This window comes from Oncorhynchus mykiss, chromosome 20, assembly GCF_057628025.1.
Source record: "Oncorhynchus mykiss isolate SJ-2025 chromosome 20, ASM5762802v1, whole genome shotgun sequence".
Classification (NCBI taxonomy): Eukaryota; Metazoa; Chordata; class Actinopteri; order Salmoniformes; family Salmonidae; genus Oncorhynchus; species Oncorhynchus mykiss.
In genome coordinates, this window is record NC_143041.1 from 46922261 (window position 1) to 46949734 (window position 27474).

General features: G+C 42.9%; 1 protein-coding gene and 1 long non-coding RNA gene across 4 annotated transcripts in view; one reads left to right on the forward strand and one right to left on the reverse strand.

The window, feature by feature from the left end:
* Nucleotides 1-27474, forward strand: part of LOC118942075 (uncharacterized) — a 784985-nt gene that overhangs the window by 628868 nt on the left and 128643 nt on the right. The gene's annotated exons all lie outside the window — the stretch shown is intronic.
* Nucleotides 18885-27474, reverse strand: part of LOC110499563 (kinesin-like protein KIF20B) — a 41291-nt gene continuing 32701 nt past the window's right edge. For all 3 annotated transcript variants that reach the window (XM_036956375.2, XM_036956377.2, XM_036956373.2), the window contains 3 exons: nt 24149-24290; nt 22428-22570; nt 18885-19325 (listed from right to left, as the gene is read on the reverse strand). In XM_036956375.2, the coding sequence (XP_036812270.2) occupies nt 19245-19325; nt 22428-22570; nt 24149-24290 (366 nt within the window). In that variant the 3' untranslated portion in view covers nt 18885-19244. The remainder of the gene's footprint in view (nt 19326-22427; nt 22571-24148; nt 24291-27474) is intronic.

Consider the following 27474-nt stretch of genomic DNA (forward strand, 5'->3'; position numbering starts at 1 on the left):
AATATAATTATGGAAAGGCACACACATAAGGTCCCACAGTTGACAATGCATGTCAGAGCAAAAACCAAGCCATGAGGTCAAAGGAATTCTCTGTAGAGCTCCGAGACAGGATTCTGTCAAGGCATAGATCTGGAGAAGGGTACCAAAAAATGTCTGCAGCATCGAAGGTCCCCAAGAACACAGTGGCCTCCATCAAACTGAAATTGAAGAAGTTTAGAACCACCAAGACCCTTCCTAGAGCTGGCCGCCTGGTCAAACTGAGCAAGGGGAGAAGGGCCTTGGTCAGTGAGGTGACCAAGAACCCAATGGTCACTTTGACAGAGCTCCAGAGTTTCTCTGTGGAGATGGGAGAACCTTCCAGAAGGACAACCATCTCTGCAACACTCCATCAATCAGGCCGTTATGGTGGCCAGACGGAAGCCACTCCTCAGTAAAAGGTACATGACAGCCCGCTTGGAGTTTGCCAAAAGGCTTCTAAAGGACTCTCAGACCATGAGAAACAAGATTCCAAGATTCCAAAACAAAGATTGAACTCTTTAAACTGAATTCCAAGCGTCACGTCTGTAGGAAACCTTACACGATCCCTACAGTGAAGCATGATGGTGGCAGCATCAATGCTGTGGGGATGTTTTTCAGCGGCAGAGACTGGGAGACTAGTCAGGATTGAAGGAAAGATGAACGGAGCAAAGTACAGAGAGATCCTTGATGAAAACATGCTCCAGAGCACTCAGGACCTCAGACAAGGGCAAATGTTTACCTTCCAATAGGAAAATAGCCCTAAGCACACTGCCAAGACAATGTAGGAGTGGAATATCCTTGAGTGTCCCAGCCAGAGCCTGGACTTGAACCTGATCGAAAATCTCTGGAGAGACCTGAAAATAGCTGTACAGCGACGCTCCCCATCCAACCTGACAGAGGATCTGCAGAGAAGAATGGGAGAAACTCCCCAAATACAGGTGTGCCAAGCTTGTAGCGTCATACCCAAGAAGACTAGAGGCTATAATCGCTACCAAAGGTGCTTCAACAAAGTACTGAGTAAAGGGTCTGAATACTTCAAATCAAATCAAATGTTATTTGTCACATACACATGGTTAGCAGATGTTATTGGTCACATACACATACACATGGTTAGCAGATGTTATTGGTCACATGGTTAGCAGATGTTATTGGTCACATACACATGGTTAGCAGATGTTATTGGTCACATGGTTAGCAGATGTTAATGCGAGTGTAGCGAAATGCTTGTGCTTCTGTCACACCCTGATCTGTCTCACCCAGTCTTTGTGATTGTCTCCACATTAATCCTCCTGTGTATGATCGTGAAAACTAACGACGCCTTTTGCCTTTTCCCTGCCTGTACTTTGGCCTATCGGATTCCCTGTTATCAACCTATTGCCTGATCTCCCGGATGACGTTACTAGCCTTTTCGCTACCTGTACTTTAGCCTTTTTGGTGTAGAGGACCATGTAAAAATGATTCAAGCAGGACTAGTTATGAATGTCAAGCTGTAAACATAACTCTCTAGATCTTACCTTTGTGCCAACTACACTGAGTGTAAAAAAAACATTACATTAATTAGCACCATGAGGATGAATTAGCACCATGAGGATGAATTAGCACCATGAGGATGAATTAGCACCATGGGGATGAATTAGCACCATGGGGATGAATTAGCACCATGAGGATGAATTAGCACCATGGAGATGAATTAGCACCATGAGGATGAATTAGCACCATGAGGATGAATTAGCACCATGAGGATGAATTAGCACCATGGGGATGAATTAGCACCATGGGGATGAATTAGCACCATGAGGATGAATTAGCACCATGAGGATGAATTAGCACCATGGGGATGAATTAGCACCATGGGGATGAATTAGCACCATGAGGATGAATTAGCACAATGGAGATGAATTAGCACCATGAGGATGAATTAGCACCATGGGGATGAATTAGCACCATGGGGATGAATTAGCACCATGAGGATGAATTAGCACCATGGGGATGAATTAGCACCATGAGGATGAATTAGCACCATGGGGATGAATTAGCACCATGGGGATGAATTAGCACCATGAGGATGAATTAGCACCATGGAGATGAATTAGCACCATGAGGATGAATTAGCACCATGAGGATGAATTATCACCATGAGGATGAATTAGCACCATGAGGATGAATTAGCACCATGGGGATGAATTAGCACCATGAGGATGAATTATCACCATGGGGATGAATTAGCACCATGGGGATGAATTAGCGCCATGAGGATGAATTAGCACCATGAGGATGAATTAGCACCATGGGGATGAATTAGCACCATGGGGATGAATTAGTACCATGGGGATGAATTAGCACCATGAGGATGAATTAGCACCATGGGGATGAATTAGCACCATGAGGATGAATTAGCACCATGGGGATGAATTAGCACCATGGAGATGAATTAGCACCATGAGGATGAATTAGCACCATGGAGATGAATTAGCACCATGAGGATGAATTAGCACCATGAGGATGAATTATCACCATGAGGATGAATTAGCACCATGGAGATGAATTAGCACCATGAGGATGAATTAGCACCATGGAGATGAATTAGCACCATGAGGATGAATTAGCACCATGAGGATGAATTATCACCATGAGGATGAATTAGCACCATGGGGATGAATTAGCACCATGAGGATGAATTATCACCATGAGGATGAATTAGCACCATGGGGATGAATTAGCACCATGAGGATGAATTAGCACCATGAGGATGAATTATCACCATGAGGATGAATTAGCACCATGGGGATGAATTAGCACCATGGGGATGAATTAGCACCATGAGGATGAATTAGCACCATGAGGATGAATTAGCACCATGAGGATGAATTAGCACCATGGGGATGAATTAGCACCATGGGGATGAATTAGCACCATGGAGATGAATTAGCACCATGGAGATGAATTAGCACCATGAGGATGAATTAGCACCATGGGGATGAATTAGCACCATGAGGATGAATTAGCACCATAGGGATGAATTATCACCATGAGGATGAATTAGCACCATGAGGATGAATTAGCACCATGGAGATGACTTAGCACCATGAGGATGAATTAGCACCATGAGGATGAATTAGCACCATGGAGATGAATTAGCACCATGAGGATGAATTAGCACCATGGGGATGAATTAGCACCATGGGGATGAATTAGCACCATGGGGATGAATTAGCACCATGAGGATGAATTAGCACCATGGGGATGAATTAGCACCATGGAGATGAATTAGCACCCTGGGGATGAATTAGCACCATGGGGATGAATTATCACCATGGAGATGAATTAGCACCCTGGGGATGAATTAGCACCATGGAGATGAATTAGCACCATGGGGATGAATTAGCACCATGGGGATGAATTAGCACCATGAGGATGAATTAGCACCATGGAGATGAATTAGCACCATGGAGATGAATTAGCACCCTGGGGATGAATTAGCACCATGGAGATGAATTAGCACCATGGGGATGAATTAGCACCATGAGGATGAATTAGCACCATGAGGATGAATTAGCACCATGGGGATGAATTAGCACCATGGGGATGAATTAGCACCATGGGGATGAATTAGCACCATGAGGATGAATTAGCACCATGGAGATGAATTAGCACCATGGGGATGAATTAGCACCATGAGGATGAATTAGCACCATGGAGATGAATTAGCACCATGGGGATGAATTAGCACCATGGGGATGAATTAGCACCATGGGGATGAATTAGCACCATGGAGATGAATTAGCACCATGGGGATGAATTAGCACCATGAGGATGAATTAGCACCATGGAGATGAATTATCACCATGGAGATGAATTAGCACCATGAGGATGAATTAGCACCCTGGGGATGAATTAGCACCATGGAGATGAATTAGCACCATGGGGATGAATTAGCACCATGAGGATGAATTAGCACCATGAGGATGAATTAGCACCATGGGGATGAATTAGCACCATGGGGATGAATTAGCACCATGGGGATGAATTAGCACCATGGGGATGAATTAGCACCATGGGGATGAATTAGCACCATGAGGATGAATTAGCACCATGGGGATGAATTAGCACCATGAGGATGAATTAGCACCATGGGGATGAATTAGCACCATGGGGATGAATTAGTACCATGGGGATGAATTAGCACCATGAGGATGAATTAGCACCATGGGGATGAATTAGCACCATGAGGATGAATTAGCACCATGGGGATGAATTAGCACCATGGAGATGAATTAGCACCATGAGGATGAATTAGCACCATGGAGATGAATTAGCACCATGAGGATGAATTAGCACCATGAGGATGAATTATCACCATGAGGATGAATTAGCACCATGGAGATGAATTAGCACCATGAGGATGAATTAGCACCATGGAGATGAATTAGCACCATGAGGATGAATTAGCACCATGAGGATGAATTATCACCATGAGGATGAATTAGCACCATGGGGATGAATTAGCACCATGAGGATGAATTATCACCATGAGGATGAATTAGCACCATGGGGATGAATTAGCACCATGAGGATGAATTAGCACCATGAGGATGAATTATCACCATGAGGATGAATTAGCACCATGGGGATGAATTAGCACCATGGGGATGAATTAGCACCATGAGGATGAATTAGCACCATGAGGATGAATTAGCACCATGAGGATGAATTAGCACCATGGGGATGAATTAGCACCATGGGGATGAATTAGCACCATGGAGATGAATTAGCACCATGGAGATGAATTAGCACCATGAGGATGAATTAGCACCATGGGGATGAATTAGCACCATGAGGATGAATTAGCACCATAGGGATGAATTATCACCATGAGGATGAATTAGCACCATGAGGATGAATTAGCACCATGGAGATGACTTAGCACCATGAGGATGAATTAGCACCATGAGGATGAATTAGCACCATGGAGATGAATTAGCACCATGAGGATGAATTAGCACCATGGGGATGAATTAGCACCATGGGGATGAATTAGCACCATGGGGATGAATTAGCACCATGAGGATGAATTAGCACCATGGGGATGAATTAGCACCATGGAGATGAATTAGCACCCTGGGGATGAATTAGCACCATGGGGATGAATTATCACCATGGAGATGAATTAGCACCCTGGGGATGAATTAGCACCATGGAGATGAATTAGCACCATGGGGATGAATTAGCACCATGGGGATGAATTAGCACCATGAGGATGAATTAGCACCATGGAGATGAATTAGCACCATGGAGATGAATTAGCACCCTGGGGATGAATTAGCACCATGGAGATGAATTAGCACCATGGGGATGAATTAGCACCATGAGGATGAATTAGCACCATGAGGATGAATTAGCACCATGGGGATGAATTAGCACCATGGGGATGAATTAGCACCATGGGGATGAATTAGCACCATGAGGATGAATTAGCACCATGGAGATGAATTAGCACCATGGGGATGAATTAGCACCATGAGGATGAATTAGCACCATGGAGATGAATTAGCACCATGGGGATGAATTAGCACCATGGGGATGAATTAGCACCATGGGGATGAATTAGCACCATGGAGATGAATTAGCACCATGGGGATGAATTAGCACCATGAGGATGAATTAGCACCATGGAGATGAATTATCACCATGGAGATGAATTAGCACCATGAGGATGAATTAGCACCCTGGGGATGAATTAGCACCATGGAGATGAATTAGCACCATGGGGATGAATTAGCACCATGAGGATGAATTAGCACCATGAGGATGAATTAGCACCATGGGGATGAATTAGCACCATGGGGATGAATTAGCACCATGGGGATGAATTAGCACCATGAGGATGAATTAGCACCATGGAGATGAATTAGCACCATGGGGATGAATTAGCACCATGAGGATGAATTAGCACCATGGAGATGAATTAGCACCATGGGGATGAATTAGCACCATGGGGATGAATTAGCACCATGGAGATGAATTAGCACCATGGGGATGAATTAGCACCATGAGGATGAATTAGCACCATGGGGATGAATTAGCACCATGAGGATGAATTAGCACCATGGGGATGAATTAGCACCATGAGGATGAATTAGCACCATGGGGATGAATTAGCACCATGAGGATGAATTAGCACCATGGGGATGAATTAGCACCATGGAGATGAATTATCACCATGGAGATGAATTAGCACCATGAGGATGAATTAGCACCATGGGGATGAATTAGCACCATGGAGATGAATTATCACCATGGAGATGACTAACACAGATTAATGCTTCAACGCTTCAAACTAAAATGTTTTAATTTGATTGGGGTGGCTTGGTATGGAAACATGAAGGTGATGAAGTTTCTGTGAAAGTCATTGAAGGTAATGTAGTTTATCAAACTTAAAGCATTCAAATGTGTTCCCCAGCTCCCTTTCTCTCTCTGTCTGGGACATTCAAATGTGTTCCCCAGATCCCTTTCTCTCTCTGTCTGGGACATTGAAATGTGTTCCCCAGCTCCCTTTCTCTCTCTGTCTGGGACATTCAAATGTGTTCCCCAGATCCCTTTCTCTCTCTGTCTGGGACATTCAAATGTGTTCCCCAGATCCCTTTCTCTCTCTGTCTGGGACATTCAAATGTGTTCCCCAGCTCCCTTTCTCTCTCTGTCTGGGACATCCAAATGTGTTCCCCAGCTCCCTTTCTCTCTCTGTCTGGGACATCCAAATGTGTTCCCCAGCTCCCTTTCTCTCTCTGTCTGGGGGAACGTGGACACCATGACAACGTGTACATTTAGTTCCACTACTGACAGCTTTATTGAGCGGTTAGATCTTTCCATCAATTGACTCCCTCCCTCCTCTCTCCACTTGGCTTGCATGAATAGTGGAGGAGGGGAAGAAGCTGATCTCAGCACTCCTAAACCACATCTAGATAAGTTCAAATCTACTTCCAAAATCCAATCTCCATATATCAAAAGCTGATGGCAATTGAGGATATCAAATTCTGTTTAAATTTGTGGCACCTTTTGAGGATGGTCAAACACGAGGTACACTACATGACCAAAAGTATGTGGACACCAGATCGTCCAAACATCTCATTCCAAAATCATGGACGTTAATATGGAGTTGGTCCCCCCCCTTTTGCTGGTATGACAGCCTCCACTCTTCTGGGGAGGCTTTCCACTAGATGTTGGAACATTGCTGCTATAATAGCTTCCACTCTTCTGGGAAGGCTTTCCACTAGATGTTGGAACATTGCTGCTATAACAGCTTCCACTCTTCTGGGAAGGCTTTCCACTAGATGTTGGAACATTGCTGCTATAACAGCCTCCACTCTTCTGGGAAGGCTTTCCACTAGATGTTGGAACATTGCTGAGGGGACTTGCGTCCTTTCAGCCACATTGTCATGCTGAATTAGGAAAGTTGCAGCACAATTGGAAGCCCAGAATCGTATACAATGTCATTGTATGCTGTAGTGTTAAGCTTTCACTTCACTGCGACCTAGCCCGAACCATGAAAAACAGTCCCAGACCATTATTCCTCCTCCACCAAACTTTACAGTGGGCACTATGCATTCGGGCAGGTAGCGTTCTCCTGGCAACCGCCTAACCCAGATTCGTCTGTCAGACTGCCAGATGGTGAAGCGTGATTCATCACTCTAGAGAACGTGTTTCCACTGCTCCAGAGTCCAATGGCGGAAAGCTTTACACCACTCCAGCCGACGTCTGGCATAGCGCATGGTGATCTTAGGCGCGTGTGTAGCTGTGTGCGGCCTGCCACTTCACGGCTGAGCCGTTGTTGCTCCTAGACGTTTACACTTCACAGTAACAGCACTTGAGAGAGTGGTCAACTATTACGTATTTCTAACAGTTATGTCAAGAATTTCAGATACCAGCCTGGCCTCAGAGCCATGTGAAACATACTTTACGAATTTCTGAGACAGAAACGACAGAAAGTAGGGACATTGGTTGGGGAGGATGGGTGAGCGTAATCCACGACAGTCTAGTAATCCAGAGGTCGCATGTTCGAGTTGCGTCAGGAACAACTGTAGCATTTTACCCCTAACCCTTATTCTAAACTTAAACCAATCCACCCAACCTGCTACATAAATTCACCTAACTTTTGGCATTTTAGTTCTCCTGACCTTTGTCATTAGTTCATCAATTCTCCCAGTAATTATCCTTTGTTGTTACAGCGCAACAAGCAACCTGGTCTCACATAAAGACATACAATACTATACATCCTCCAAGACATATGATGAATTACATCTTACAATTCGTATGTTATTGTACGATTGGGTAAGACATATGATACTATACGTCCTCTAATTAATTTTATATTGTACGACCGCTATTCCATTCATAATGTAACCTAAAGTAACATAACATCTCAAACTAAATGGAGTGTCACAGATTTTTGTACAGAATAATACAAATGACCCTGAGACTACATTTATTTGTGTATGCTTAGGTAAAAACTGATAGCTATGAATATAAGCTGATCAAACTGAATAAATAAAATAAAAATAGATAAGTATTTCATTTATATTTTATATGTACCCAATACAACCCTTTGTTGATTCTTATTTTTGTTACTTTTGCATGTTGGTGGGTTTGCTAAGTGTTGGTGGGTTTGCTAAGTGGGTGTGCAAAGAGTTGGTGGATTTGCTAAGTTGATTTGCCAAGTGTTAGTGGGTTCACTAAGCGGGTTTGCTAAGTGTTGATGGGTTTGCTAAGCTGGTTTGCTAAGTGTTAGGTGTATTTGCTAAGTTGATTTGCCAAGTGTTAGTGGGTTCACTAAGCTGGTTTGCTAATTGTTGGTGTATTTGCTAAGTGGGTTTGCTAAGTGTTGTTGGATTTGCTAAGTGAGTTTGCTAAGTGTGGTGAGTTTACTAAGTGTCGGTGTATTTGCTAAGTAGGTTTGCTAAGTGTTGTTGGATTTGCTAAGTGGGTTTGCTAAGTGTTGTTGGATTTGCTAAGTGGGTTTGCTAAGTGTTGGTGTATTTACATTTCCAGTCTTCACAGCAGGATGAATGCTGTCGCTGTCTGGAAGATAATGATTTAAACACCTGAAAATCACCTTTAAGATTTATGGACCTGTCCTTGTCAGTACTCAAAGAGCCACTATTCTATTCATTAAATGAAACATACAGTACACAGTATTCAAGGTGTCTTCATTTTGTCTTTCAAACATGTAGTAGTTTGTCCTTGCCGTTGTTGATCAAAGCCTGCTTTGAGGGTTGGTTTGGGTGGATTTGTTGCCTTTGCTAAGGGAGCTGAGGCAATGGCGTAGTAAAAACCAACACACTTCAAAAGTGAACTGAGTTTAATTTAAGTTTGTAATATCGCAGTGCCTTTCGAGCAAACTTCTGTTGCCGTGGTTGCTTGGTTTCCATGGAGCAGTCCAACCCCGCCTCTCTTCCTGTCTGCTCCTGAAGCCCTTCCCCCTTAGAACTAGAATTCCATATGAGCTTTTTTATTATTGTTTGACCTTAAGAAAATACAATATAAAGGGCCATAAATAGCCTTTTACTGGTCTGTATCGAATATTTATCCTCATTCACGCTCTGTAGAGCGTGGCAAATGAAGAGGAGGCTCAGCAATAACAAACAAAAAAATCCCTTTGTGCAATTTACCTCATTCCGAGTGCCAAAAAGTTAGCAAAGCTGGATCAACAAAAACAACTCATCAAGCTATTAGTTTTATATTTTCATACCAATTGTTGACACTAATGATTCTTATTCCCAGTGTGCAAACTACAACCTCAATAGTGGGAGTTGACTTAAGGTAAGGGAAGAGTTAAGAGTCTGGTGTCAACAATGTAGATTAAGAGTAAGTAGGTGACTGATAGCCTGAGAGTAGTCTCTTTAGCTAACTTTCCATTACTTCATACTCTTTGCCATTGATCGACTGTCTATTTGTTAGATGTTTGTAATGCATTACAAAAGATAAATTGTAATTGTGAGTAATGTCATTTTTAGTTCTATGTTGGACCCAAGGAAGATAAGCTGAAATCATGGCGTCAGCTAACGGGATCCTCATAAAAAAATGTAAATCACAAAGGCTCAAAAAAGCAGCCTCCATTATAAAGGAAATAGCAACTTATCTGATATACAGTAGGTCTTCATTAAATTGAGCCATTGTTAAAATTCCCCATTGTACCTCAACTCAAAGGTTTATCTTCTCTGTACCTCCCTATGACGTGTTTCAGGAAAATGTAGGCACATTTATTCAAGTGCCAGTGGAACGATGGTATTCAGTTTCCCAACAGCGAAGAACTGGAAGGCGATCAACACAGACAACCTGGGGACACTGATAAGCCACATTGTGAATTTTCCTCCCTGCAGTGTTATCCCCAATAAATCACATTTACAACCCAGACTGCTGAGAGTATTCCCAGCTAACACATTTGGTTCCTAGGAAGTTGTGGAAACGTATGTTTTTTTGGCTTCCCATTTTATTTTTTTTATATATATTTTTTTTTTCACCTTTATTTAACCAGGTAGGCTAGTTGAGAACAAGATCTCATTTACAACTGTGACCTGGCCAAGATAAAGCAAAGCAGTTCGACACATACAACGACAGAGTTACACATGGAGTAAAACAAACATACAGTCAATAATACAGTAGAAACAAGTCTACAGTGTATATACGATGTGAGTAAATGAGGTGAGATAAGTGAGGTAAAGGCAAAAAAAGGCCATGGTGGCAAAGTAAATACAATATAGCAAGTAAAACACTGAAATGGTAGATTTGCAATGGAAGAATGTGCAAAGTATAAATATTGGGGTGCAAAGGAGCAAAATAAATAAATAAATAAATACAGTAGGGGAAGAAGTAGTTGGATGGGATATTTATAGATGGGCTCTGTACAGGTGCAGTGATCTGTGATCTGCTCTGACAGCTAGTGCTTAAAGCTAGTGAGGGAGATAAGTGTTTCCAGTTTCAGAGATTTTTGTAGTTCGTTCCAGTCATTGGCAGCAGAGAACTGGAAGGAGTGGCGGTCAAAGGAGGAATTGGTTTTGGGGGTGACTAGAGAGATATACCTGCTGGAGCGCGTGCTACGAGTGGGTGCTGCTATGGTGACCAGTGAGCTGAGATAAGGGGGGACTTTACCTAGGGTCTTGTAGATGACCTGGAGCCAGTGGGTTTGGCGACGATTATGAAGCGAGGGCCAGCCAACGAGAGCGTACAGGTCGCAGTGATGGGTAGTATATGGGGCTTTGGTGACAAAATGGATGGCACTGTGATAGACTGCATCCAATTTATTGAGTAGGGTATTGGAGGCTATTTTCTCAATGACATCGCCGAAGTCGAGGATCGGTAGGATGGTCAGTTTTACGAGGGTATGTTTGGCAGCATGAGTGAAGGATGCTTTGTTGCGAAATAGGAAGCCGATTCTAGATTTTACTTTGGATTGGAGATGTTTGATGTGAGTCTGGAAGGAGAGTTTACAGCCTAACCAGACACCTAGGTATTTGTAGTTGTCCACATATTCTAAGTCAGAACCGTCCAGAGTAGTGATGTTGGACAGGCGGGCAGGTGCAGGCAGCGATCGGGTGAAGAGCATGCATTTAGTTTTACTTGTATTTAAGAGCAATTGGAGGCCACGGAAGGAGAGTTGCATGGCATTGAAACTCGTCTGGAGGTTAGTTAACAGTGTCCAAAGAAGGGCCAGAAGTATACAGAATGGTGTCATCTCCATAGCTTGCATGGCTGAGGTGCACCCCTGACCACCCATTACCAGCTCTGAAACCAGATTGCATAGCGGAGAAGGTACGGTGGGATTCGAAATGGTCGGTAATCTGTTTGTTAACTTGACTTTCAAAGACCATACACATACAGGGTAGGATAGATATAGGTCTGTAGCAGTTTGGATCAAGAGTGTCCCCCCCCCTTTGAAGAGGGGGATGACCGCAGCTGCCTTCCAATCTTTGGGAATCTCAGACGACACGAAAGAGAGGTTGAACAGGCTAGTAATAGGGTTTGCAATCATTTCGGCAGATAATTTTAGAAAGAGAGGGTCCAGATTGTCTAGCCCAGCTGATTTGTAGGGGTCCAGATTTTTCAGAACATCTATCTGGATTTGGGAGAAGGCGAAATGGGGAAGGGTTGGGCGAGTTACTGTGGGGGGTGCAGTGCTGTTGACCGGGGTAGGAGTAGCCAGGTGGAAAGCATGGCCAGCCGTTGAAAAATGCTTATTGAAATTCTCAATTATAGTGGAATTATCAGTGGTGACAGAGCTTCCTATCCTCAGTGCAGTGGGCAGCTGGGAGGTGCTCTTATTTCCCATGGACTTTACAGTGTCCCAGAACTTTTTTGAGTTAGTGTTGCTGAAAGCAAATTCCTGCTTGAAAAAGCTAGCCTTGGCTTTTCTAACTGCCTGTGTATATTGGTTTCTAACTTCCCTGAAAAGTTGCATATCACAGAGGCTGTTCGATGCTATTGCAGAACGCCACAGGATGATTTTGTGTTGGTTAAGGGCAGTTAGGTCTGGAGAGAACCAAGGGCTATATCTGTTCCTGGTTCTAAATTTTTAAATGCCTTTCTTTTAAGATGTTTTTAAGATTTAGAATTTTTAAGATGGTGAGGAAGGCATTTTGCTTCTGGGAATGAAGCCAAAAGTGCCTTGACCAGTTAAACTCTGCCTGTTCTGGGAACATACATTTTTAAGTTGCTCTCAGGACTTGAGAATGTTTTACTATTGGTTCCCTGAAAGTAATCCTTGGTGGTTTTATTAACATTCTGATAATAGATATTATAGGTTATTTGAAGATAATTAAATAACAATGACATGTTTCAATAAGACTTTTAATAACACTGCTAGCTTAATTTAATTGATTTGATCTCCAAATCAGATACGCGTTAAATCATGCAAACGCATTTTTTTAAATTTGTCAAAGTCCGTGAGATTTGAATCTATGATCTTCTGTTCTCTGTCCATGGAATGAGTCCACTACACACCAGGATGGAGCTAGCATGACATGTTTTTTAAAAACTCATACAAAGCTGTTGATTCAAACAGACCCTATTTCAAAGGAAACAAGCGCTCATTAAAATCGGGTGTGGCCAATTAGTGGGTGTGGCCAACCCACCTGAACACACTTAAGAAGATAGAAGTTTTGTTGGCGCTGAGAACGGAACGTATATGTTTTTATAGAACATGCTCAGAACATCTTTCAAACATTACAAATGTTTTCTGTGGTTTTAATAGAGTTTTCTTAACGTTCTCTGAACATGACTTTAAATAGAACCATGAGTAAACCTGTAGCAAACTTTATGTTGAAGTACTGAAATTCCCACAGAAGAACATTGTTCTCAGAACGTTGTCGGAAGGTTGTATACATAATAACCATTAGGACAACCACACTCTCACCAAGCTCTAAGAAACAAAATGGTTCTCAGAACGTTATCTGCTAGCTGGGTTGTATCTGTGTATTATCATTCGACAGATTCATCAGATGTATAGTGCCACTTTTTCTGGTGTGTCAATATGAATTATAACGTTGGTTGTTTAGAAATGTTGTCTTGTCTTTTGATCACTAAACGTTTTTTTTAACCATTGATTGAGGACCACTTTGGAAACAAGAGTTTTAATGAATTAATACTTTTAAGTGCTATCCTCTGGGAATACATTGTACATCTTGTTTTTGACCCAAATAAATTCTATTAAAAAAAAATGGAATCCCACACCCTAAAACGGGTCTCAGTAGGCCTGAGAAACAGCATTGAGTTTAGCTGTCATACAAACACAGAGTCATTAACATGTATTTTCATTGGGCTGGAGGAAAAGTGTTTTTGTTGATTTGCTGCCATGTTGGTTTAAATCCCCTTTAAAACAGTAATTGCATCATTGTGTTTATAACAGTAAAATAGTAATTGCCTCGTTGTGGTGGTAGAACTAAAGCCCAGTTGTGGCCAGCTGGTAGACAAACGCATGGTTCTCCTCAGAGAATTGGCTTGGTCTCTTTCTTTTTTCACGAGACAGTGAAATTAGCCCGCAGCTGTACTCATTTGACTTGCGTAGCTCCCTGCTAACCTTGGCCTACAGCTACACTGCTGATCTACACCCAGCTAGCACATTTGGTTCCTTCGAAGTTGTGGGAACGTACGTTTTTGGTTTCCCATTGGTTCTGGGAACGAAGACATAACTTTCCTGACCAGTAAAATTGAATGTTTTTTTTTAAGGTTCTGAGAACGTAAGAGAAAATATTGACTGTTCTGGGAAAGTTCTTTTTTTTTGGTTACAGGGAGGTTCTGAGAACATTTCTCACATTTGTCTTTTATTGTGGCACAGCGTCAGTGAGATTCAAACCTATGATCTTCTGTTCTCTATCCATGGAATTAGTCCACTGCACCACCAGGATGCAGCTAGCATGCCATGTTTTTTTTTTTTTTTACTCATACAGAGCTGTTGATTTTAGTCTATTAAAACAGATCCAATTTCAAAGTAAACAAACACTCATTAAGATCAGGTGTGTAATTCATTAACCAATTAGTGGCTCTGCCAAGACAACCGAAGACACCAAACAAGATAGAGAATATAGTTTTGTTGGCGCGCTGAGAATGTTTTTAAATAACATTCTTAGACGTTCTCTGAATGTTAACGTTTTCTTGTGGTTTTTATTGGAACGTTTTCTTAACGTTCTCAAAACAATGTTTTTTTAAAATTTATTTAACCGTAATTTAACTATGTAAATCAGTTAAGAACAAATTCTTATTTACAATGACGGCCTCCCAAAAGGCAAAAGGCCTCCTGCAGGGACGGGGGCCTGGGATTAAAAATATAGGACAAAACACACCACGACAAGAGACACCACAACACTACATAGAGAGAGACCTAAGTCAACACAGCATGGCATCAACACGACTTTAAATAGAACCATGGGAAAACCTGTAGGAAACGTTATGCTGAAGTACTGAAATTCCCACAGAAGAACGTTCTCTGAACTATTTGAGAACGTTACCAATGCCAAACCAGTTGGACAACATTAATAGAGCATTACCAAAATGTAAATGAAATGTCACCATGTTTGAACATTTAGGAAACGTTCTGTTAAAGTATTTAAAACACCAATACCTTAAATGTGCTGAGACTGTTCCCAAACCAAGCAACTATCCTAAACCATTCCCAGAAGGTTGTGGGAAGGTTGTATGCAAAATAACCATTAGGACAACCACACGCTCACCAAGCTCTAAGAAACACACAGTATGGTTCTCAGAACGTTATGAGCTAACTGGGCATATAAAAACGCAACATGCAACAATTTCTTTGATTTTACAGAGTTACAGTTCATATGAGGAAATCAGTCAATTGAAATACATTCATTCGGCCCTAATCTATGGATTTCCCTTAACTGGGAGTACAAATATTTAAAACAATGGGTGTTTAAAACAATGGGTGTCAGGATTTGGTCACAGCATTTTGGTCCATTAAAATTGCCATCAATAAAATGCAATTGTGTTTGTTGTCCGCAGTTTGTGCCTGCCCATACCATAACCCCACCGCCACCACAGGGCACTCTGTTCACAACGTTGACATCAGCAAACCGCTCGCCCACATGACGCCATACACATGATCTGCGGTTGTGAGGTCGGTTGGACGTACTGCCAGATTATCTAAAATGAAAGCGGCGGCTTATGGTAGAGAAATGAACATTAAGTTCTCTGGGAACAGCTATGGTGGACATTCCTGCAGTCACCATGCCAATTGCTCGCTTCCTCAAAACTTCAGACATCTGTGACATTGTGATGTGTGATTAAGCTGCACGTTTTAGAGTGGCCTTTTGTCCCCAGCACAAGGTGCACCCGTGTAAAGATCATGCTGTTTAATCAGCTTCTTGATATGCCACCCCTGTCAGGTGGATGGATTATCTTGGCAAAGGAGAAATGCTCACTAACAGGGATGTAAACAAATTTGTTCACAAAAATGAAGAGAAATAAGTTTTTTGTGTGTAAAAGGGGGTAAAGGCATGTTTCTGAAAAGATGGGAACAAACAGCTGTGGTTTCCTCTGAAACAAGTGGAGGAGAAAAGCGAATCTGACATCTCTCTTTCCTGCTTAATGTGCCTGAATGTCACCTTCCTGCAGGGGCTTTGAACCATGAAGGCACTCAATCTGATTCAACCAACCTGGACTCAGGGGTAGACGTAACATAGTAAATGGAAATCTGGGACACTGAAATTAGTGTGATATGTTACCTTTTTAAAAATGTTATACCAAATCTCCCAAATTTCGTGGTATCCAATTGGTAGTTACAGCCTTGTCCCATCGCTGCAACTCCCGTACGGACTTGGGAGAGGCGAAGGTCGAGAGCCGCGCGTCCTCCGAAACACGACCCCGTCAAGCCGCACTGCTTCTTGACACAATGCCCAGCTAGGGGTTAAAGTTAGGAATTAGATTAAAGGGGGTTAGCTAACATGCTAAGTAGTCGCAAAGTTGCTAAAATGAGGAAGATGTCCGTGATGAGATTTGAACACATTGCCAGACATTCACATTATACGCCTACCCATCCTACTTTCGTTTTTGCCTTAATACCAAATGTAACATAACATAGATACTCAGCAAAAAAAAGAAAATGTCCTCTCACTGACAACTGCGTTTATTTTCAGCAAACTTAACTTGTAAATATTTTTATGAACATAAGATTCAACAACAGACAAAGTTCCACAGACATGTGACTAACAGAAATGGAATAATGTGTCCCTGAACAAAGGGGGGGGGGGGGTCAAAATCAAAAGTAACAGTCAGTATCTGGTGTGGCCACCAGCTGCATTAAGTACTGCAGTGCATCTCCTCCTCATGGACTGCACCAGATTTACCATTTTTGGAGAACAGAAAGCTGGAACTGACATTTTAGATGGTACAATGGAACAGCTTTGGGGGAAGTGATAGCATAGCTAAATCAAACAATACAGGCTTGTGATTATCGAGAGAAAACTTGTCTTTGACTTGGCTCCGAGTACATGGGGGACTTCAAGCAGCATTGATTGGGAGATTTACGAATGCTCTCCAGTCACACATCTAGGTCGTCTTTACCTCTACAGTGCTGTAACCTGTCATCTTTACCTCTACAGTGGTGTAGCCTGTCTGTCGTCTTTACCTCTACAGCACTGTAGCCTGTCGTCTTTACCTCTACAGCGCTGTAGCCTGGTGTCTTTACCTCTAGTGCTGTAGCCTGTCTGTCGTCTTTACCTCTACAGCGCTGTAGCCTGTCGTCTTTACCTCTACAGTGGTGTAGCCTGTCCTCTTTACCTCTACAGCGCTGTAGCCTGTCCTCTTTACCTCTACAGCGCTGTAGCCTGTCGTCTTTACCTCTACAGCGCTGTAGCCTGTCGTCTTTACCTCTACAGCGCTGTAGCCTGTCGTCTTTACCTCTACAGCGCTGTAGCCTGTCCTCTTTACCTCTACAGCGCTGTAGCCTGTCCTCTTTACCTCTACAGCGCTGTAGCCTGTCCTCTTTACCTCTACAGCGCTGTAGCCTGTCCTCTTTACCTCTACAGCGGTGTAGCCTGTCCTCTTTACCTCTACAGTGGTGTAGCCTGTCCTCTTTACCTCTACAGTGGTGTAGCCTGTCCTCTTTACTTCTACAGTGCTGTAGCCTGTCCTCTTTACCTCTACAGCGATGTAGCCTGTCCTCTTTACCTCTACAGCGGTGTAGCCTGTCCTCTTTACCTCTACAGCGGTGTAGCCTGTCCTCTTTACCTCTACAGTGCTGTAGCCTGTCCTCTTTACCTCTACAGCGGTGTAGCCTGTCCTCTTTACCTCTACAGCGATGTAGCCTGTCCTCTTTACCTCTACAGTGGTGTAGCTTGTCGGTCTTATCTTTACAGTGCTGTATGTGCCATTGTGTCGCTTCCTAATGAGGCCAATGAGGATTTAAAGGGTAAAGATACCAACACGTAATTTGGGTGAACTATCCCTTTTACACCCCCTTCCTCCTGTCCTGGGTCACGAAGCACTCAGCAAATCTGCCGGTTAAGATAGTAGTCGACTGTGCTGTAATACATCACTTGCTGACTGAGGACTATATCTCTAGTTCTGAGCCGATGCCAACTGACAAACCCAGAATTCTGCCAGATGACTATCTTCCTCATTAAAAAAAACACAGGGAAGACCATGATTATCAGGCTCCTTATATCACTTCCACACAACAACAAACACCTTTGCAGAGAAAGTAAAAAAAAACATAAGAACACCTAGGCCCTGCTTGTTGAACTGCCATAAAAGTGATGTCCGTTCCAGAACAGAGCTCTGGGTGTCACAAGTCTTCTCTCTTTCCTTCCCCCCCCCCAGACAGCTTCCTTGCCTTGATTTTTCACTTCATAATTTTTTGCTTATTCGGGTGCAATTAAAATATTCTATGAGTAAGTGAAAAGGCAATACAGCGACTGCTGAGGGGATTTCAGAGTATAAATAGGGATGGTGACAATACGTGATGACGTGGCTAGAATATCGTTTGTTACTTGAAGTTATCCTCGAGAAGCTGGAATAATTTGGAGGAACAGTAGTGTTTTTTTATTAACTCACCGTGGAATATGTTAGCAGTACAGTATTATATATATATATAATAGCAGTCAAAGGGTTCGGTTAAATAAAAAAAATGGTAGATTCTGGGATAAACATTTACTGTATTTAGATGAAATGTAGTAATTAAAATGTTTCCAGTGTGAAACCAAAAGAGCAGTTCGTAATGATGTTCTGTCTTGGCCCAGATACGACGCTGATTGAACAGGGGCTCTATATCTATGTTACACCGTGCATTAATCAACACGTTTTCACCACCAAAATAGGATTCGGTAGTGGTTGTCCCTAGTAAGACATTCATTATGCACAACAAAAAAACCCATCTCGTGTTTATTTTTTACATGAATATCCTTGACGTGTACATCTTCAGAGGAGTACATTACCAGAACGTTCTGGACTGAGAATAAAAAACTTATACTTGGTCCAGAAGTGATAGTGTTAAATCACACAAATGAAAGCAATAATCCCACTATGTGCAACATAAAATATATAGATGTAAAATCAAATATAAATTAAAGTGATAAATGAAGGCTATACGAAAACAAAAACTGATAACTACCTAACCGATATTAAGTCAACTTTATCCTTCATTACACCAACAACATCGATTATTTCATTCCCCCTGTTACCACAAAGAGCAGCATGGATGACATCGTCGCTGTGGAACAGAGAAGTCATTTAGCCGTCCTAGTCCGGAGTTTTCTCTTGATGATGAGATGGTCCCCCTCTCTCTCGTCTGGACTTCCACTGATGATCTGAGACAGAGGTCAACAGGTCAGGAGAATGAACAGGATCTTAAGCACTTACACATTTCTGACATAACAATTACAGTGTGTGTGTGTGTGTGTGCCTGCCTGTGGGGGGGGGGGGGGGGGGGGGGGGGGGGGGTTGAAGGATGTAATATAACAATAAAAATTATGTAATTCAAAAAGGTTATGACAATATGTTCACTCAATAGAGAAATGCATTGCAAAAACAATAATCCAAACCCTGTCTCAACACACACACACACACACATCTATTTATCTATATACACACACACAGTCGTGTCCAAAAGTTGAGAATGACACACACATTTATACACTGCTCAAAAAAATAAAGGGAACACTAAAATAACACATCCTAGATCTAAATGAATGAAATATTCTTATTAAATACTTTTCTTTACATTGTTGAATGTGCTGACAACAAAATCACACAAAAATGATCAATGGAAATCAAATGTATGGAGGTCTGGATTTGGAGTCGCACTCAAAATTAAAGTGGAAAACCACACTACAGGCTGATCCAACTTTGATGTAATGTCCTTAAAACTAGTCAAAATGAGGCTCAGTAGTGTGTGTGGCCTCCACGTGCCTGTATGACCTCCCTACAACACCTGAGCATGCTCCTGATGAGGTGGCGGATGGTCTCCTGAGGGATCTCCTCCCAGACCTGGACTAAAGCATCCGCCAACTCCTGGACAGTCTGTGGTGCAACGTGGCATTGGTGGATGGAGCGAGACATGATGTCCCAGATGTGCTCAATTGGATTCAGGTCTGGGGAACGGGCGGGCCAGTCCATAGCATCAATGCCTTCCTCTTGCAGGAACTCCTGACACACTCCAGCCACATGAGGTCTAGCATTGTCTTGCATTAGGAGGAACCAGGGCCAACCGCACCAGCATATGGTCTCACAAGGGGTCTGAGGATCTCATCTCGGTACCTAATGGCAGTCGGGCTACCTCTGGCGAGCACATGGAGGGCTGTGCGGCCCCCCAAAGAAATGCCACCCCACACCATGACTGACCCGCCGCCAAACCGGTCATACTGGAGGATGTTGCAGGCAGCAGAACGTTCTCCACGGCGTCTCCAGACTGTCACGTCTGTCACATGTGCTCAGTGTTAACCTGCTTTCATCTGTGAAGAGCACAGGACGCCAGTGGCGAATTTGCCAATCTTGGTGTTCTCTGGCAAATGCCAAACGTCCTGCACGGTGTTGGGCTGTAAGCACAACCCCCACTTGTGGACGTCGGGCCCTCATACCACCCTCATGGAGTCTGTTTCTGACCATTTGAGCAGACACATGCACATTTGTGGCCTGCTGGAGGTAATTTTGCAGGGCTCTGGCAGTGCTCCTCCTGCTCCTCCTTGCACAAAGGCGGAGGTAGCGGTCCTGCTGCTGGGTTGTTGCCCTCCTACGACATCCTCCACGTCTCCTGATGTACTGGCCTGTCTCCTGGTAGCGCCTCCATGCTCTGGTCACTACGCTGACAGACACAGCAAACCTTCTTGCCACAGCTCGCATTGATGTGCCATCCTGGATGAGCTGACAGTTTGATTTCACAGAAGTGTGATTGACTTGGAGTTACATTGTGTTGTTTAAGTGTTCCCTTTATTTTTTTGAGCAAATATATATATATATATATATATATACACATACATACACACATATATACACACATATATAGTTCAAAAGTTAGACTATTTACTCAGAGAATTTAGCATGATTAGAGACTAGAACGTCATCATGGTCAGAAAGTAGTCGCTGCTCAACAGATCTCTGTCACTGCTCCGTGGGCAGAACGGTACTAACGTCCAATGTCAACGGACAAGCTAGCTAGTGGCTGCAGGTTAGTGTGTGATACGGGCTTTTCCCTAAATAATATCCCCAGAATACAACAATCTAAATGGAGCTTATATACTGGGTATACATTACTTACCAAAAGTTAAAACAGACTAAATTTCAATATATACACACTCCCCCAAAAAAATAATAATGTATTCCTAGTTTCCATTGTGAATTTTCCGAGTCGTCCCTTTTAAATCGCCATGGTAACGGCCCCTCTCAACATCGATTGACCGGGGTTAGAGAAACAAAAAGCCACGGATTTGGAGATGAACATGACGAGGGTAATCAAGCTGATTTTGGATTGGTCCAAAGCGCAGAAATGCCCACTAAATGTTACCCACCTCCTATAAAATAAAAAACTAGCTTTAGACGATTTAGTAGCACCCTCTTGAATTGACTCGTTCTTCACTACATTCTTGAGCAGTGAATGAACGATCTATTAACATTTCACACGAAACGGACGACGTTGTACACAAATTGTGCATGGCGAGCGCTACTTTTAAAACAAGCGGCTGAAATTATACAAAAAACCTTCTAAAAAAAAAAAAAAAAAACGACCCTGGGTTTATAAGAGGATATCGACACTGCCGCACGAGCACGCGCTGGACTTTGGACTAGAAGGTCGAGACCTGCTCCCTGCCCGTTTCATTACATGACACCCACCATATAAATGGGAATCATTACCCATAGAGCAAGGCTGTCCAGCATCAGACCTGAACTGATAGGGTTGTCTGTACCTTCCTATGTGGTCACACACCTGCCACACTGGGATAAAACATAGCCAAAATGAAATACTTTGATTTGATTTGATCAAGCAACCTGGGTGGTGAATAACTCTAAACAGGAAGCCCTACTGTCCCAATAAAATCAGTGTTGGCCCCGGTTTGGAGCAGCCACATATCGTATGGATGGATACACATCCAGCTGGGGATTTATTACAATACCTTCGACAAACGATTTGTTCATCCAGTGATATGACATGAATGAAAAGTTAAAACAAAATTGGACTACTTCTCTGTCAAGTTTTGGTTGAATATCACTCAGAATGGATAAAGCCCATTAAAACCACTTGGAATTAATTTGTAGCCATCCTAACGTCCTGCACTACAGATAAAACATATTTAAAAAGTCTAGTATTCAGATTTTTTTGTTGTTTTATATTAAAATGATAAACATTGTGCTATTATGTTGTGGCCATGTCGCCCAAGCCTAATCATACGGATGGGCAGCTGGCGGTGGGTTCTCACCGGGTGGGAGGGGAAGTCCATGGGGGAGGAGATCTCTGGTCTGTAAAGCTTCCTCTTGGACTTCTTGGGTCTGAAGTTCATGGAGGACCCGCCCTCCTCCGTCTCTGGGGATTTCCCACTCACCAATCCCATTATCTTTTTAGCTGCAAAGAGAAAGAGGGAAGTAAGGGCTTTAAAAAAAAGATGAGCAGCATAGACCACTAAAAGGGTCAAGCCAGAGCAAGCCATTACTGTGGGCCAGAAACAATACGCCTGGGATTCCAGTCTGTTTCCCTTCTATTGCAAGATTACTATGGAATTGCCATGCTTGACAAGGACTATGGAGTAGGTAAAAGCACAAAGAGCTCTGGGGCCAGGCGAGGCCAGACAGACAGACTGTGGATGGATGGACAGAGAGAGAGAGAGAGAGAGACTGTGGATGGACGGACAGAGAGAGAGAGAGAGAGAGAGAGACTGTGGATGGACGGACAGAGAGAGAGAGAGACTGTGGATGGACGGACAGAGAGAGAGAGAGAGAGACTGTGGATGGACGGACAGAGAGAGAGAGAGAGAGAGAGACTGTGGATGGACGGACAGAGAGAGAGAGAGAGAGAGACTGTGGATGGACGGACAGAGAGAGAGAGAGAGAGACTGTGGATGGACGGACAGAGAGAGAGAGAGAGAGAGAGACACTGTGGATGGACGGACAGAGAGAGAGAGAGAGAGAGAGACTGTGGATGGACGGACAGAGAGAGAGAGAGAGAGAGAGACTGTGGATGGACGGACAGAGAGAGAGAGAGAGAGACTGTGGATGGACGGACAGAGAGAGAGAGAGAGAGACTGTGGATGGACGGACAGAGAGAGAGAGAGAGAGACTGGATGGACGGACAGAGAGAGAGAGAGAGAGACTGTGGGTGGACGGACAGAGAGAGAGAGAGACTGGATGGACGGACAGAGAGAGAGAGAGAGAGACTGGATGGACGGACAGAGAGAGAGAGAGACTGTGGATGGACGGACAGAGAGAGAGAGAGACTGTGGATGGACGGACAGAGAGAGAGAGAGAGACTGGATGGACGGACAGAGAGAGAGAGAGACTGTGGATGGACGGACAGAGAGAGAGAGAGACTGTGGATGGACGGACAGAGAGAGAGAGAGACTGTGGATGGACGGACAGAGAGAGAGAGAGACTGTGGATGGACGGACAGAGAGAGAGAGAGACTGTGGATGGACGGACAGAGAGAGAGAGACTGTGGATGGACGGACAGAGAGAGAGAGAGACTGTGGATGGACGGACAGAGAGAGAGACTGTGGATGGACGGACAGAGAGAGAGAGAGACTGGATGGACGGACAGAGAGAGAGAGAGACTGTGGATGGACAGAGAGAGAGACTGTGGATGGACGGACAGAGAGAGAGACTGTGGATGGACAGAGAGAGAGACTGTGGATGGACAGAGAGAGAGACTGTGGATGGACAGAGAGAGAGACTGTGGATGGACAGAGAGAGAGACTGTGGATGGACAGAGAGAGACTGTGGATGGACAGAGAGAGAGACTGTGGATGGACAGAGAGAGAGACTGTGGATGGACAGATAGAGAGACTGTGGATGGACAGATAGAGACTGTGGTACAAATGGTACTTTGGCTCCAGTGTGGTTTCTGTGTTTCTGGCTCTTTGGTCCGATGATGTAATCTAGCTATAGAGTATCCAGCACATTCTGTGCTACCGTTAGTGTCAACTCTTACCCTTGCTACCGAAAAACGTTGGGGACCTCTGGAGGAAGTCGCCGATCTTCTGCATCGTTCCTTCTTTCCTGCTCCGAAGGCTGGACTGGGAGTCCTGGGGCTTAATGGAGTCCGGGTCTTTACTGCCCCTCGCCGGAGAGGTCTACGAAACCATGAATATAATTAAGTAATAAGGCCCGAGGGTGGTGTGGTATAATGGCCAATATACCGCGGCTAAGGACTGTTCTTAGGCACGACACAACGCTGACGCAGCCCTTAGCCGCGGTATACTGGCCATATAAAAAAACCAGAGGTGCCTTATTGTTTTTATAAAAACTGGTTACCAACGTAATTAGAGCAGTAAAAATAAAATGGTTTTGTCATACCCGTGGTATACACCATGGCTTTCGGCCAATCAGCATACAGGGCTCAAACCAGACAGTTTATAATAATAATAATAATAATAATAATAATAAGTATAAGCATAATGTCTGCCCTGCTAGAGCTTCCCCGGTCAATTGTAATTACTGTTATTGTGAAGCGGAAACATTTCTTTCACATGACCCATCAATTTAGACAAGTGTGTCTGGGTAAGAGTCATCTATAAAATACTTTTATCTGGACACTTTGTTTACCTGGAAATGTTCCTTAATGTAGGCTACTACCACTTTAAGTCTTAAACTATACTACACAACTCACTGTTTAGCACATGACCGCACAAGAGATGGGTGGGGCTAAAGCTTAAGTGGGTGGGAACAACGCTGAATGGGTGTAGACAGGAGAGCTCTTCAGCAGGTACCAAAACAATCAAAGGCCCTTTTCTCAAAAGTGAGGTTACAAGATAATTATCTACTTTGAAAAGCAGAATGACTTTCCCATTGTTCCTCAACTGTAGTATATGATATACCATGTTGTAGCTCTGAGTCTACTATCCAATGTAAATAAAACACACAATTTCAAATTTTGCTACATAAGACAGATTTGAGTCGGTTGGTAACAAAGGCCTAGGAGCAACAACGGCTCAGCCGCGAAGTGGTAGGCCGCACACGCTCACAGAACGGGACAGACGAGTGCGGACTCACATAAAAATCAGCTGCAACCCTCACTACCGAGTTCCAAACTGCCTCAGGAAGCAACGTCAGCACAAGAACTGATCGTCGGGAGCTTCATGAAATTGTTGTCCGTGGCCGAGCAGCCGCACACAAGCCTAAGATCACCATGCGCAATGCCAAGCGTCGGCTGGAGTCGTGTAAAGCTCGCCACCACTGTTTGCATAGTCAACTTAGTGGTTACTCCTTTAAAAGTTGCGTCATACTGCGGTACACCCTGCGTGCTGCTGCAGCATTCTGTGGCACGTTATCTAATTGTCAGCAACATTTTTTCTGTTACTGTTTGACCACCAGAGGGCATCTTTGAGAAGCATTTGATAGTATTCTGTATTGGCATTACCATTAAAACCTTTTTTTGTAATAACATAGTATATGGCCTTAATATTATGGTGTTTCTATTCAGAGAAAAATGGATGGAATGGAAAATATGGCGCTGTACAACGTAACAGTAGGCTACAGGATTGGAGGATTCTAAATTGTTTGTCTTCATTTGACAACTTTGTTCCAATATTTCTGTAAATCAGATATTTCTGTGCAGTCTACAATACATACTGTAGTAAACATGTGAAAGTGCCTAATTCCTTACAGAAGGGAGAGCAGGCCATCTGTAATACAGAATGCGGGGCACGCGGGACACCGGGTTCCAAATCCCCGTTGGGGAGGAAGGAGTACACTGTCCTTGTAAATATGACATTTTTCTTAACTGATTCCATGTGTTTGATTTCATAGTTGTGATGTCTTCACTATTATTCTACAATGTGGAAAATTGTAAAAATACAGAAAAATCCTGGAATGAGTAGGTGTGTCCAGACTTTTGACTGGGACGGAAAATGGCGGTCGGCAGTACAGTACTGGGCTATTTACGAGGAAGGAGTAGGCTCTCCTTCTAAATAAGAATTTGTTCTTAACTGATTTGCGTAGTTAAATTAAAAAGGTTACACTAAGAGCATAACATTCCTACACCCTAATTGTCTAATTATTGCCTAATTAATACCCACATGGAGATTAAGTGAATATAAAAATATCATTGATTTATCAAGACCAGACCCCATGCTCGTCTCAGAGCAGCGTGAAACAGTGCTAAAATAGTGGTAGGCTTTTTTTTCTAACTTTTATATGCTCTTTAAATAAATAAAGTCCCACACCATTTTTAACAGCACGTTACTCAACACTAGTGAGACTCATTTCACCTATGGTAGGACTACAGTATATTGAAAAATATGCATTTTCCCCCCCAATGACTTGACTCTCCGCCTATAATTACATTTAGAGGATTAGAAGACTATATTCATATCCAAGGGGAATTTTCCATTATATATTCTAAGGGGCTTTTAAAATCATTCTAAATTAATTAATTTTGTTTAAAAAAAAGTTACAATATTTTGAAGATTTCGTTTTTCATTTAAACTAGAGTGAGCGAGACAAAAAGTCAAATTCCTGAACATGGGGTGAGGCATTCTCACTATTTTGGGGGAAATGAAGCCAGTTATTTAGAATTAATTTATATCTGGAGAAACCTAACTTGATTATTGAGAAAACATCATTTGCTTATATTCAGTCAACACATATCTTAAGAATATCATGGAATATATTTGAACATTTTGGTGTCAGAGCAGCGCGAAACGGTGCTGAAATAGACGGCCGCAACGGGAAGGTATTATATTCTATACCCACTCGTGGTGCCTCTCTCCGGTTACACATCCTTGGAATAGGAGAACATTAACCATGCGTCTTCGCTTGTTTTGTACTGTTCTGTAGTGTCGACCCAATGATTCGTCTGACAAACAGAACTTTGCGTTCTGCAGGCCCAGGCATGGATCAAAAGCTGACGAGACGAGAAGATCCAGAAGATTAACGAAAGATGTTGATGAAGAAAATGCTGTTTTGAGTTAGAAATGTAACCCTTGAGTACTTAAGCATCGAATACAACGCAAGTTGAGGGATTTTCACAACAGTAAAGTCTAGTGTCCTGCTAATAGGAAACATTTGCATGGTGGGCTACATTCTGTATTGTAACCACAATGTCACACATAATATGAATCTACCTTTCCAATTACTTTTAGAGTAATTACAAATGTGCACATTATTTTTTAGTTACATTGTTTTAGTTTGAAAGTGCAGACTTTTTTTTTTTCATGAAATGACTGTTTTATGTAAGATGCTACATTTTTGATCAGGTGCAATTGTAAGTAGACCTAATAAAAACAAATCCTTCTATTAGCCTGTTAAACCTCATCG